Source organism: Natator depressus, chromosome 6 (assembly GCF_965152275.1).
Source record: "Natator depressus isolate rNatDep1 chromosome 6, rNatDep2.hap1, whole genome shotgun sequence".
NCBI lineage: Eukaryota > Metazoa > Chordata > Testudines > Cheloniidae > Natator > Natator depressus.
Genome location: NC_134239.1, coordinates 87,402,544 through 87,417,536, shown reverse-complemented (window position 1 = coordinate 87,417,536; position 14,993 = coordinate 87,402,544). Strand labels below are relative to the sequence as shown.

General features: G+C 39.2%; 1 protein-coding gene across 1 annotated transcript in view; it reads right to left on the bottom strand.

Moving 5' to 3' along the window:
* The window catches only part of TTC6 (tetratricopeptide repeat domain 6), a 126,978-nt gene that overhangs the window by 13,669 nt on the left and 98,316 nt on the right, over nt 1–14,993 (bottom strand). The window contains exons 22-26 of the mRNA XM_074955883.1: nt 14,113–14,247; nt 11,619–11,768; nt 5,060–5,200; nt 4,266–4,379; nt 2,016–2,135 (exon numbers count right to left, since the gene is read on the bottom strand). Coding sequence (XP_074811984.1) covers nt 2,016–2,135; nt 4,266–4,379; nt 5,060–5,200; nt 11,619–11,768; nt 14,113–14,247 — 660 coding nt within the window. The remainder of the gene's footprint in view (nt 1–2,015; nt 2,136–4,265; nt 4,380–5,059; nt 5,201–11,618; nt 11,769–14,112; nt 14,248–14,993) is intronic.

Sequence of the window (14,993 nt, the reverse complement as noted above, 5' to 3'; positions counted from 1 at the left end):
CCACATCCTAAAATAAATCTTTCCTGAACCCCCCCTCTTCTGGCCTTCAAACCACTCCCCTACCTTGCCTACACATCACTCCATATCTGATCTAGAAGTCCTCATCCTCAAAGGAAACCTGCACAATACCTTCAAAAGATAGGCCTGTGAGCTTAAATTCATAACTTTGCTAAACACTAAAAATCATGCTCTTAATACAGACACTGGATTTATAGCTTATTACAATAATCTGTAACCTACTAACTTCCCCTCCCCCTTTTTTGTCCTATAACTGCAGAGGTTTTAATGGGCCACTTCACCTTGATTGGTCTCTTATAAGTGTTAACTACTTATGATAAACAATCTGTTCCACAATGTGTGTAGTTATGACATTCTGAGTACCTTTCCCAGACCTGAAGAAAAGATTTGTGTAGCTCGAAAGCTTCTCTCTTTCACTTTCACCAACAGAAGTTGCTCCAACAAAAGATATTACCTCATCCACCTCGTCTCTCTTGTTAGATCATGGCAGAAAACATCTTCCAGGATTGAGCCCTAAAAGACTACCTCCTGACACAACAGGCATAGTACATGTGGGTTCTCTGAAAGCTCCCCCCAGCAGCACACTAACAAAACTGATTTGTACACCAGATTCTCTAAATTACATGTAGGAAAAACATAACCTTGTGAAAATATTTAGCTACACAGGATGCATTAGGATTTTGAGTCTCTAATGTTCAACTCTCATTTTGTAAATCACTCTTCTCTAAAATTCATTCAGGAATTAACACTTTTTCCTGATCATGTTGCTTCTACCACATTACTGTGAGTCCCTGTTCTCCTTTCAGGAGCTCCTACACATCAAAATATATACCATCTGAGTCTCTCCGTTGAGCCTCTTTGATGAATTACATTTAATAGCATAAGACAGAGACCTATACAGTAATTGTTCTGTTTCACCTATTTCTATGCAAGGTCTACGAAGTGTGAAGGACTTTTTCCTGTGCATTTCTAGTGGGACATTTCTGGGTCATCACAAAGGTATCCATCTTCATTCTTGCATCTACATAGGATATCTATCTTTGAAACAAATAAACTACCCAATTTTGTAGAGTGCCCATGCTGAAATCATTCCTGTCACATGAACAAAAAATTCAAAGCCTAACGTTACCCATCCAAAATAAAAACACAAATAATACTGAGAAAAGTATTCCTTCTAAGTCATAACAATTGAAGGCTTTTGAGAAATTATACTTTAAGAATGAAAAACGGTATCTATGAGACTATTTAATATGTTTAAGCCTCAGTCCTGCTATTGTTTTGCAGGCAGAACTCCCAATGAATAAGAGGGGAGTCTGGATTATGGATCAATGACAAGACTGCAATCCTTTTTCTGAAAACCTGAAGAAAAAAAACCTCAAGGCCTGAGTCTCCTGTAACTTTAACCTTGAGTGGTCATTTCACCTTCTACAAAGAGAATGTAAAACAAAACCAAATCAGAATCCTCCATTCACTTACACCTGTGACATTGGCTTACACTCACCTTGCAAAAACAGAAAATGACTATTCATGGTGCAAGGCAGTGGAGGCAGGCCTTCACTTTTTAACTTAATATACAACTTGCATATTTTGGTTCTGTTTCTTGTTTACACTGTGGCCATTTTACACCACTCTGGCAGTGTAAAGGTGCAGCAAAAAGAGTGTAACTGTCATTTATGCCCATGCTAATGTAACACTGAACTACAGTGACGGAAAGGGTTCTTCCATCACTGCAGTAAATCCACCTCTTCAAGAGATGGCAGCTAGGTTGATGAAAGAATTCTTCTGTCAACCTAGAAGTGTCTACACCAGGATTTAGGCTGGCTTAATTACATTGCACAGGGCGTGAAATTTTTCACAGCCCTGAGCAATGTAGTTAAGCCGACCTAACTTTGTAGTGTAGACCTGCCCTAAATTTGCACATTATTCTTCAAGTCAGCTATATGTGTCATAAAATAAACATGAAATGTGAAATTTTGTATATAAAGAGAATCTTATACCTCTAATGCATTAGAGTAGTCTTCCAGTTCCACATAGAGTAGTGCACGGTTAATTAACACTGTCAAAACAATTTCCTTAGTCGATTCAAGAAGAAGAAGAATTCCATAGTCTTTCAAAGCCTAAAAAAAAATTAAAAATATTTAATTTTACTGAGAAGCATACAATGATACTTAAGTTTACAATCTAAAGCTCCAATCCTGCAAACACTTATGTCTTATTTTAAGTACCTGAGTAGTCCTACTGATTTCAGTGTGACTACTCAGATGCTAAAAGTTAAGCACATGCTTAAATGTTTGCAGGACTAGGGCCTAAATGACAAAGAGGAACACAATACAGCAGTTATTTTCTTCTCACAGTGTTGCCTATTCCTTTCTGTACTTATATATACCCCTGTCTGCAGAACACAATAACAAAGAGACTAAGTCTGCACTGAACCTACAAACGTTTTATGTTTAGAGATAAAACTGCTATTCTTTCTGTATCTAATTTGCTGTTTCCCATATTTGTGTTTAAACTTCATTTTAATTTTTTAACTTCACTTTAGATGCATCAAGCATTTTTAATATAAAGTTAAGAAACTTCTGAAAATTAAATATCTCAAAACCTAATTTAAGACTACTGGAAAGTCTTATTAGTCTAGTTTTATTAACTAAATCTCAGTAGAGAGCACAATGGCATGAATAAGTGGAATGGAAATGCAGGTATCAATTCACAAACTTATCAAAGTTGGACAGTATCTCACCAACCCTAAAATGGAAAATAAAGTATATGCCTTAAGTCAAGTGATAACTAATGTGGGATAATTAGACAGTTTAGGCCTTCATATCATGAAAGGCTTCCTGATAGTATTAGGCAGACCCCACTTGTTGGAGGGCAGGAATGAACCTGGGACCTCGGGAGCTAAATGCATGAGCTTCTACTACATGAGCTAAAAGCCACATGGCTCTTAGCTAAGGCTGTAGCAGACTCACTAATCTCTAAGTGGTCTGGGTGCCACAAGATGGGACAGAACACCACACCCAGAAGGTGTGTGGGTTGCACTAAGACCTCTCTACACTGCCAGATTGGTGTAAAGAGGCCATAGTGTAAATGAGAAGTAGGCCTTTAGTATTTTAGGATTTATCTACACTAGAAATGCTACAGTGGCACAGACACAATAGTCTCCCAGAGGAAGTCCTACTGCTAGTGATATTTAAAACTAGACTAAGCAAACATTGGATTAATCTAAAAGGTCTTTTCCATCCCTAACTCCTGAGAGTCTACATGAGTTGATGGGTCAGCTCCACTCTCACCACTATTCCTGCCACTTCCTGACGCCTATTGGGATGGGCTTCAAGGACTGGAATGGTGATTCAACAAGAAAAATTCTGTAGTCCCTTGGAGGTGAGGGATGGGAACTGAGGTGTCGCTGGGTAGCAAAAAGAATTGGGAGGAGAAGGCTAGAATGAAGACCTGTAGGCTGGAACAGGTATTGGGGAAGCCTTAAGAGGCAAAATAAGTATTGCAGGGAGCTCAGGGTAGTAAGGTTTTGGCATCTTTAGAAGCTATATAGGGGTAACAGTTCCCTCTGGACCAAAAAGATCTGCAGGGAGGAAGTAATCAAGCAAAAGGCTCTGTGGGGCTGTTGACACCCAAGTCCCACCTCTATGGTGAAGTCCCAACCCCACCTCTGTGGAGATCCCATGTGTCTTTTTCCCAAATGAAGTGGGCTTTGTGGAGCTTCTGTCCCAGTCCTGCTCCTTTGAGCAGCAGGTATGGACAAGGCCACAGGGGACCAGATCAACCCCACAAGATAGAGGTGGGCTCAAATTTTTACAGTACCCATTACTGCCTTAATCTTGCCCTGTTCTGCTTCTATGCTCCCCTTCTTTCCTTCCCCTTTCTGAACTCCCCTGCAAGATTTTGGGTGGGTGGGTGGGTGGGCGTGCATGTGTGTGAGATACACATATCGCAGCAGAAATGCATATGTCTGAACAACACTACATCCTGAAATAATCACTGCAAATGTTAGTGATATAAAGGCCAGATTTTCAACCTGGCCTTCACTGTGTAAATGTATTGTCATGTATACATCCAAGTACCTGATTATACCCACAAAACAGGTACTTAGATCTTCAACTGACAGCAATGCAGTTGTAAAGGATTGTTGATGCAAAAAGGAAAGCTTGCTACTAATGTTCAGAAACAGTTTATTAGCATTTCTGAATAATTGCATAAATCAAGTGCTCTTGAATAAAAGGATATAATACCTTTCTAAAGTCCTTTATTTGGTGATAACAGATTGCTCTGTTGCAATATGCCAAAATGCAGATTTTGTCCAAGTCAATAGTTCTGGTTAGGTCTTCAATGGCATTTTTGTATGTCTGCACATAAAAAACATTGCGTATAAAACCACTGTATAATTCACAGCATCATATGTTCTGTCCTAAAGAACACAACAGTGTAAAATTTGACCATACAGTTTTACATTTCTTGTCTCTTCATCCATACTGGAAGGCATTCTCTCATATCAGTTTGACAATATGGGCCAGTTATTGCAGTCTTCCCTTAGGTAGGATTTCTACGGGATTTTGACTGGACCAGGACTGCATAATTGAGCCTTATTATTTTATATTTTTGTCATTGTCATGGTTTTATTACTTAGTCAATCATTAATGTTATCTAGCTATATTATTCTTTACCCTCTCTTTGACCCTTTCATGATCACTTTGTATCATCTCCTAACATGGATGGTAGTTTATTACGGAGCTGCAGTTGCTCCTGTGGCCAAATTCACTTATGGGAGCTTCCTCCATGGGTCCTGGAGAGGTAAAATAGAGATAAATCTAGCTAGCTTAGCCAACCCACCCCACTGCACCCTTTCCAGAACCACAGAGCCCCCCACAAAGTGGCTTCCAAGGCACTGGGGAAACTGGAAGTATGCTATATCGGTGGAATTCCCCACAAGCCTGGGTAGCATTGGTCCCCCGCTTTTATCTCTTTCTACAGGTGACTAACAAAAATATTTCATGTACTTCATCCAAAAGATAAAATACGTCTCTACCTTATTGTGATATTTCAAAGTTCCTCTGTAGAGATAGGCTCTCACACTGTCAGGATGAATTTTGATAGCCTCGTTACAATTCATAATTGCCTTGGAGTATCTTCCCTTGCTACCATAGTAAGCAGCACGACTTAAATATGCCTTTATAGATGAAGACAGAAACATGCTGCAGTACAAATACTAAAAAAAACTTTGATAATACCTTGGACAACCACTGAGTAAAGGTAATGAATGACTTTTTTCATAAAGAACTTAAAACTTCTAAGTCTCGCGGTCATAAAACCAAGCAAATTAAATGAACACTGGGTACCTTGGTTATAATAATGGAAAACAACATGAATATTGAAACAAGAAATAACTTATATTCCATTAGACATAACAAAAATCAAATGCAGGAAAATGATCTTTGGAAAGCAAAAAGAAAAAACAAAAACAAAAAGGACACAAATAAAACAGACTTTAACAAAACAATACTAATGATATCCAAGTCATCCCTTAAAGGGAAACTACTAAGCTGTTTAATAACAAAAATTACCATTTAGAAATTGCTATTGTGACTCTGGCAGATCAGACACGAGCTCATGCCAAGGTCCCCATGTCTCAAATGAACACTGACAGATAAGTTTCAGAGTAACAGCCGTGTTAGTCTGTATTCGCAAAAAGAAAAGGAGTACTTGTGGCACCTTAGAGACTAACCAATTTATTTGAGCATGAGCTTTCGTGAGCTACAGCTCACTTCATCGGATGCATACTCATCCGATGAAGTGAGCTGTAGCTCACGAAAGCTCATGCTCAAATAAATTGGTTAGTCTCTAAGGTGCCACAAGTACTCCTTTTCTTTTTACTGACAGATAAATAGCTGGAACCTCTCTGGCTCACTTGTGCGTTAATATTAATATGATAAATATAAGAAAGTGCTTAGTGTTTAGACTCTGTCGAATGCTTATGAATTGCTGCATGCATTGATCTTCCTTGTAATATCTGTATTCCATATTATAATGTACTATTTGAGTGAGTGTAGTGGGAGCCTCTGTGACTGTATGAATCACCATGCAGTTGATGGGTCAGCTCCACTTTCACCGCTATTCCTGCCACTTCCTGATGCCTACTGAGATAGGCTTCAAGGACTGGAATGGTGATTCAACAAGAAAAATTCTGTAGTCCCTTGGAGGTGAGGGATGGGAACTGAGGTGTCGCTGGGTAGCAAAAAGAATTGGGAAGAGAAAGTTAAAATGAAGACCTGTAGGCTGGAACAGGTATTGGGGAAGAGGGAATTAATTACATACAGGGACATACAGGAGAGGGACATTAATTAGTGTGAAGAGCTGCTCTTCTACAGAAATCATTATGCCACTCCCAAAAGAGGAGTCCTATCGACACCAGACAGGCTATGGTTGGCTCTTACAACTGGACACTCTCTATATCTGGATTGAGGAACCGTCAACAAAAGTACTAACGACTTATTGTTGTTCTGTTCTCCTCCCCGTGAAGATGAGTCATGCAAGTGAACTCCTCCCATCAGCTGAGTTTTGCAGCTGAGAGCATATGGCAGGACAGGGATCAAAACCACAAGCAAAAGGAACTACGGATCTCTATGTTGCTGGGACTCTGAGAGACAATGAGTTTTCTAAATATAAGCAAGAGATCATCAGTTGCTTAGCATGGATTAACCCTAAAGGACAAAAAGAGCTTGCTGATTAGAAGAGCCTCTATTACCTTACCAAGACTGTAATTCATTTGTGTGTCTATATTCGCTTGCTTTAATCTTGTAAATAACACTCTAGTTACCTTTTCCTATTTAATAAATCTACATATAATTTATTATAGGATTGGCTACAAGCTTTGTCCTTTGTGCGAGATCTAAGGCACAAATGATCTGGGGTAAGTGACTGGTTCTTTGTGACTAGGAGTTACCTCAACATTGCTGTGATTCTTGGTTTTAAGAGCCATATATGACAGAGATATGCTCAGCTGAGTGACAGGAGAGACCAGAGGACCCAAGGAGACTGTCTGTGACTTTGTTTAAGGCTATTAATATGCCTGAGGAGTTTGCACTTGGTGCAGTTGGTTGGTGAAATCTAAGTTTAGAATTAATGACCAATTTGGGGTTTGTGTCCTGGTTTTTTAAACAGTTTGCCCTGAGTTTGTTACTCATGTTCTTGCACCTCCATTGGGAGCATCACAGTTATAACCTGATGGAAAATGTGCTCCAGATTTTTTAATATCCATCACCCTATTGCAACAAAACAATAACTGTTTTGTGCAACATAACAAAACAATGTGTGAACTCCCTCTGCTACTTTGCTTCAAATAGTTAACTAAAACATACTGAGAGCACTACATATTTTTATGGAAATTATGCTGCTGGTGTATAGACAGAAAAGTAAACAAAATCCTCAAATCTTAATTATTTCTCCATTAGAAGCACAGCAGAAAAATAAGTAAGAGTGATTAACACATGGAGGACATAACTGTCAGGAAAATATATAAAAGAGATCGATACCGTGTCTTTCACATATACCAGTATATGAAGAACTTCATAAGAATAGAAGAATGGCCATACTGTCTGAGATCAATGGTCCACCTAGCCCAGTAGCCTGTCTTCCGACAGTGGCCAATGCCAGGTACTTCAGAGGGAATGAACAGACAGGTAATCCTCAAGTGATCCATTCCCTGTCACCCATTCCCAGCTTCTGGCAAACAGAGGCTAGGGACACTTCAGAACATGGTTTTGTATCCCTTCCCATCTTGGCTAATAGCCATTGATGGATGTATCCTCCATGAATTTATCTAGTTCTTTTTTGAACCCTGTTATAGTGTTGGTCTTCACAACATCCTCTGGCAAAGAGTTCCACAAGTTGACTGTGTGTTGTGTGAAGAAATACTTCATTTTGTTTGTTTTAAACCTGCTGCCTATGAATTTCATCTGGTGACCCCTAGTTCTTGCGTTATAAGAAGGAGTAAATAACACTTCTCTCCTTACTTTCTCCACACCAGTCACAATTTAATAGACCTCTATCATATCCCCCCTTAGTCATCTCTTTTCCAAGCTGAAAAGAGCCAGTCTTCAAATTCTTTTTTGGCCTTCCTAATTATATTTTTACACTTCACTTACCAGAGTTTATGCTTCTTTCTATTTTGCTCAATAGGATTTAACTTCCACTTTTTAAAGGATGCCTGTTTGCCTCTGCTTCTTTTACTTTGTTGTTTATCCATGGTGACACTTTTTTGGTCCTATGTTTTTTAATTTGGGGTATACATTTAAATTGAATCTTTATTATGGTGTCTTAAAAACATTTCCATGCAGCTTGTATGGATGTCACTTTTGGCACTGTACCTTTTAATTTCTATTTAACTAACTTCCTCATTTTTGTGTAGTTCCCCTTTCTGAAATTAAATGCTACCGTGGTGGACTGCTTTGATGATCCCCCCGGGATGTTAAATTTTATTCACTATTACCAAGCAGTTCAGCTATATTCACTTCTTGGACCAGATCCTATGCTCCACTGAGGACTAAATCAAGAATTAGGGGGTAGCCGTGTTAGTCTGTATCCACAAAAACAACGAAGAGTCTGGTGGCACCTTAAAGACTAACAGATTTATTTGGGCATAAGCTTTCGTGGGTAAAAAACCTACTTTCTTCAGATGCACGGAGTGAAAATTACAGATGCCGGCATTATTATACATGAAGAGAAGGAAGTTACCTTACAAGTGGAGAACCAGTGTTGACAGGGCAATTCAATCAGGGTGGATGTAGTCCACTCCCAATAATTGATGAGGAGGTGTCAATACCAAGAGAGGGAAAGTTGCTTTTGTAGTGTGCCAGCCACTCCCAGTCCCTATTCAAGCCCAAATTAATGGTGTTAAATTTGCAGAGGACCCAACCACATGAGCCACAACATCAGGGACTCAATCACCTGCACATCTACAAATGTGATATAAGCCATCATGTGCCAGCAATGCCCCTCTGTACATTGGCCAAACTGGACAGTTTCTACATAAAAGAATAAATGGACACAAATCAGACATCAGGAATGGTAACATACAAAAGCCAGTAGGAGATCACGTCAATCTCCCTGGACATTCTATAACAGATTTAAAAGTAGCCATACTTCAACAAACAAACTGGAAAAACAGACTTCAAAGAGAAACTGCAGAGCTAAAATTTATTCGCAAATTTAACACCATTAATTTGAGCTTGAATATAGACTGGGAGTGGCTGGCTCACTACAAAAACAACTTTCTCTCTCTTGGTATTGATACCTCCTCATCAATTATTGGGAGTGGACTACATCCACCCTGATTGAATTGGCCCTGTCAACACTGGTTCTCCACTTGTAAGGTAACTCCCTTTTCTTCATGTATAATAATGCCGGCATCTGTAATTTTCACTCCATGCATCTGAAGAAGTGGGTTTTTTACCCATGAAAGCTTATGCCTAAATAAATCTGTTAGTCTTAAAGGTGCCACCGAAATCAAGAATTGCCACTCCTCTTGTGGGTTCCAGGACTAGCTGCTCCAAGAAGCAGTCATTTAAGGTGTCAAGAAAGTTTATCTCTGCATCCTGTCCTGAGGTGACATGTACCCAGTCAATATGAGGATAGTTGAAATCACCCATTATTATTGAGTTAATTTTTTATAGCTTCTCTAAGCTTCCTGAGCATTTCACAATCACTATCATCATCCTGGTCAGGTGGTCAGTAGTATATTCCTACTGCTATATTCTTATTATTCAAGCATGGAATTACTATCCATAGAGATTCTATGGTACAGTTTGGTTCATTTAAGATTTTTACTTCATTTTACTCTACACTTTCTTTCACATATAGTGCCATTCCCTCAGCTGTACAACCTGTTCTGTCCTTCCAATATATTTTGTACCCTCGTATTACTGTGTCCCCTTGATTATCCTCATTCCACCAAGTTTATGTGATGCCTATTATATCAATATCCTCATTTAATATGAGGCACTCAAGTTCACCTATCTTAGTATTTAGATTCTAGTATTTGTATATGAGCACTTTAAAAAATTGTCACTTTTTAGCTGTCTGCCATTATGTGATGTAATTGAATTGGACTCTGTTTCATTTTATTATTTTTCATTAGATCCTACTGTGACAAAGCTCTGTCCTTGCCTCTGTGGGTACCGTGTTTCCTGGCGGATTTCGCTAGCCTCAGAGGCTCTCTGTGACCCTCCACGTAACCCTTCTTTCTCTAGAGACAAGGGTCACAGTCTACTGAGCCATTTTCATCATAAGCCAGCGAGGGAGGTGAGGAGAAGTTATCCTTCCTTGCACAGTCTCTGTTGTCTCCCAGTCTCAGTGATTAATCAGGGGGCAAAGGGGGGGGGAGAGCCCAGGCCCACCCTCTACTCCAGGCTCCAGCCCAGGGACCCTAATAGTATCAGCTATGGTAGCTGACCTTTTAGAAACATGACATGTACAATTCCCTAGACTACTTCCCCCACAGCAGCCCTTACTTCCTCAAGCTCCACTTCACCCTTACCTCAGGGCCTCCTTCCTTGTGCCTGATGTGGTGTGTACTACTCAGCCTCTCCATCCAATAGCACAACTTCCTTCCACAGCTCCTGACATGCACACCCACCTGACTGGCTGGGAGGCTTTTAACTAGTTTCAGCCAGCCCCTGATTGGCTTCAGGTATCCCAATCAACCTAGCCTTCTCCCTGCCTTCTGGAAAGTTCTTAATTGGCCCCAGGTGTCTTAATTGACCTGGAGCAGCTTCCATTTCACTTAACCTGGTACCAGGGATTTGTTTAGCCTGGAGCTAATATATCCATCTCCCACTACTTTTCTATAGCCATCTGGCCTTGCCCCATCACACTACCCATATTTTATCCTCTCCTCCTTACTAGGATAAAGAGAATCGCCATAAATAGATCCTCCCCTAAGGCGGTGGTCTTCAAAGCCGGTCTGCCGCTTGTTCAGGGAAAGCCCCTGGCAGGCCAGGCCAGTTTGTTTACCTGCCTCATCCGCAGGTTCGGCTGATTGCAGCTCCCACTGGCCGCAGTTCGCTGCTCCAGGCCAATGGGGCCTGCAGGAAGGGCGGCCTGCACATCCCTCGGCCCACGCCACTTCCCGCAGCCCCCATTGGCCTGGAGCAGCGAACCATGGCCAGTGGGAGCTGCGATTGTCCAAACCCAGGCCTGCCAGGGGCTTTCCCTGAACAAGCGGCAGACTGGCTTTGAGAACCACTGCCCTAAGGAATGTCTCTGTTGGAACCATGTGCTCCTCCAGACCTGTTGACTTTCCCCCAGCCCTTAGTATAAAAACCACTCTAAGACCTTTTTAATTTTATGTGCCAGCAATCTGGTTCCATTTTGGTTTAAGTGGAGCCCAGTCTTCCTGCATAGGCTCCCCTTTCCCAAAAGGTACCCCAGTTTCTAATAATCTAAACCCCTCCCTCCTACACCACCATCTCATTCATGTATTGAGACCCTGCAGTTCTGCCTGCCTAACTGGCCCTGACTTCAGAATTCTTTAAAACTGCTCTCAAAATCTACCCAAAAGAAAACCATCAGAATTATAAATTCAGTATTACCTGAAAATGTTTTGGATTAATGGCAAGGGCTCGATTGAAATCTTGGATGCAGTTAGCTTGTTTGAGTTGCATTCTGCACAGCCCTCTCTGATAAAAAGCATCAGAATAATTTGCGTATATCTTGACAGCAAGGCTAAAAGCTTCAAAGGCCTAAAAGATGACATAACGGTTTGAATTAATGTAATCTACTTGCACAATTGCAATCATAGGCGGAATATCAACTTTTAAAACCCAGTAGTATTTTTTCTTGTGTTTTCACTATTTTACTGCTACTTTTTTAAAATTTTAATACAACATATGAGACAAACACAATAAGTGAAATTCTGCCCTCATTTAATACTTATCTTAGTCCATTTTCTTCAGTGGGACTACATTAGTATAACCAAGGGCAGAATTTGGTCCTGTGACCATCAATAATTAACATACTAAAATTATTTGCTACATTAGAGAACACCTAAAATGTGATTTCTTTAAGGTTCTTCTGCAGATTTTTTTTATTCATACAAAAACACAGATTTTTCGGGGATCTGCTAATGTGATGGCAGCCACATATTCTAAAGGGAAAGTAACCCATTCCTAGTGGTCAGGGTATGCCACATCAGGTATTTCAGCCACTCTTGACTATCATTTATAACTGTCTTGGAAAAGGAGGCTAACAGGGTTATAAAAATAATGTTGTGATACTACTATGTTTGGTGAGTCTCCCAACATTGTAATACAGAGACAAGCTCTTGTCCTCACAACTAAACATCAAGTCAGCCAGGGAATTTAAAGTTGCTATGAACTGAAGATTTAGTGATAACCTGGGCTAACAGATCCATTTTGGAGGTAAACCACAAAACAGAAGACAAGGACCATTCAGCTCAAATATTCTACACTTCTCTATTCAAAATAGAACAGTTACTATGAGGGAAGTTCCTATTCCAGGTGACATTTCAAATTTTAGTCATATAAAATTACTTTGAATATACTGTAGATATTATTCACTGGTCTTCTGTGACTAAAGAAATTATTAATGTTTATATTGTTATTGTTGAAATAATGCTTGAAGCATGCAAGGCTCTATTCAAAAATAGGGTTCCTACCTAAGGATATATCACTCTAATATCCAGTCCTGTAAACACTTATACATTTGTTTAACTTTACTCATATGAAAGGAAGGTTGGCCTAGTGGATTGGGCACCAAACTGGGACTCAGGAGCTCTGCATACATTCCTGGCTCTTCCATAGTCTTTCTAAGTGACCTTGGCAAGTAAATTTAGGCCCGGATGCAACAAGGCAGGTAGGCATGAACTTTACTGTAAACACATGCATAGGCCCATCTCTACTCAGCAAAACATTTAAGCACTTGCTTAGGTCCCACTGATGTCAATGGGACTTATGCATATGCTGAAGTGTTTTGCTGAATAGGAATGAACTTAACAAGTGCTTTCCTGAATCAAGGCTTTAATTTTTCAGTTCTTTAGTTCCCCATATGTAAAATGAGTATGATAATAATATTCCCTTTCACCCATGCTTGTCTCTCATGTTTACATAAGACTAAGCTTTTCAGAGTAGTGACAATCTCTTATTGTGTTTTGGAACAGTGCCTAACAATGTACTCCAATCACACTTAGGACCGCTAGGTGCTACTGAAATACCAATATATGATGATAACTAATCCTACTGAGGTCAAAGACATTATACATGTGCATAAATGTTTGCAGGACTAGGCTCTACAAATAGAATATAGGAAAGAATGGTGAAAAGGGATGCAACGATAAGCGAAAAGGCACTCTTAAAAAGATTTTCTAATGTCAATTTTGTAACACTTCAAAATGAGGGGAAGGCTCGGGTTTATAAGCTTTTTAAAGTTGGCATTATTAATATACAAAATGGATCCTACTCATATAAGGCCTGATTCAAAGCCCACTAAAGGAGTCCCATTGATTGCAATAGACTTCGGATCAGACTGTTAATGAACAAGCCTGTAACTGTAGTTAAAAACATAGAAAGAACAAAAAAGTCCTTTAATATTAAAATGCACCTAGAAAAATGTATTAAATTACCTAACAAAAAATACCTAGTTAAAAAAAAGATTTATATCATGTGTAAAATAAATGCCCAAAACTGAACTAGTATAGGATTGGTTGGCTGAGGGATTTTTTTTTAACTTCCGTAAAAGTACAACAATCCGTTAACTAAAATGCTATCCCCAGCGTGGCGTACATTGCTTAAAACAACAGTGAAGACATTAATGTACAAATAAGATATTCATGTTGATTTCACCTCCATTAGAAACACAGCAAAAAGTATGCATAACTAATTAAATATGGTAATACTGGTATGGAAAAAATTGTTTACACATTTGCAAGATGGTCTGATAAAAACTAAAGAGTAAAAATATGTAAAAAGAAGTGGAAAGTAACCCTTAAAATATTTAATTTTTTTAGTCAATCTTGTTTCCAGCTCTTAAAGCCACAAGGCTAACATGTTCTAATTAATAAATACATACCGGTAATAAACTGACTTGCTCCATATAGCACAGGCCCATGAAATAATAAATTTCTGCAGCCTCAAATGTATGAGGCAAGATTTTTGCTGAAGAAGTCAGTATCTTTAATGCTTGTTGAAAACTTTCCACAGCATCCTGTAATAACAAAGGATATTATTCTAATATTTGTAAAACACGGTTAGTAAAAAAAAGTCTGAGTTTTAAAGGTGACATACACAGATTTTTTTTTAATTGGGCCTGTGCCCTTTTTGCTTCTTTATTATACGTACAGAAGGCCTGAAAAGTACTTTTGATTTTTTAGCCTTATAAATTTAAGAAATGTGAAGTCTGGTCTTCCTTGGTTTTGCTGGAAGTTCTGAATTGCTCTAATTGAAGGTGTGGGCATGATTAAGTACAACTTTTTTTCAAAATGTTCATTAGTCATTGGTTTAAATAAGTGTTAACAAAAACAAAAAGTAGAACTTTAAGCAGTCTGACTAATAATCTCTTCCTGTTGCAGTTGCTTAGCAACTTTCAGCCTCTTGACACTTTTGGAGGACTCTATCTTGGGAAGCAGCAACTCTGAAAAAGATTTGGAAATCATGGTGCATGATCAGATGAACATGAGTTCTCAGTGTGATTCCTGTAGCCAAAAGTGCTAATGAGTTCTTGGATGCATAAACAGCAATCTCAAGTAGGAGTAAAAAAGTTATTTTACCTTTGTATTTGGCATTGGTGCAACTGCTGCTGGAATACTGTGTCCAGTTCTGGTGTCCACAATTCAAGGACATTGACAGGGTTCAGAGAAGAACCACAAGAATGATTAAAGGATTATAAAACATGCTTTAAACTGATAGACTCAAGGAACTCCATATATTTAGCTTAATAAAGAGAAGGCAAAG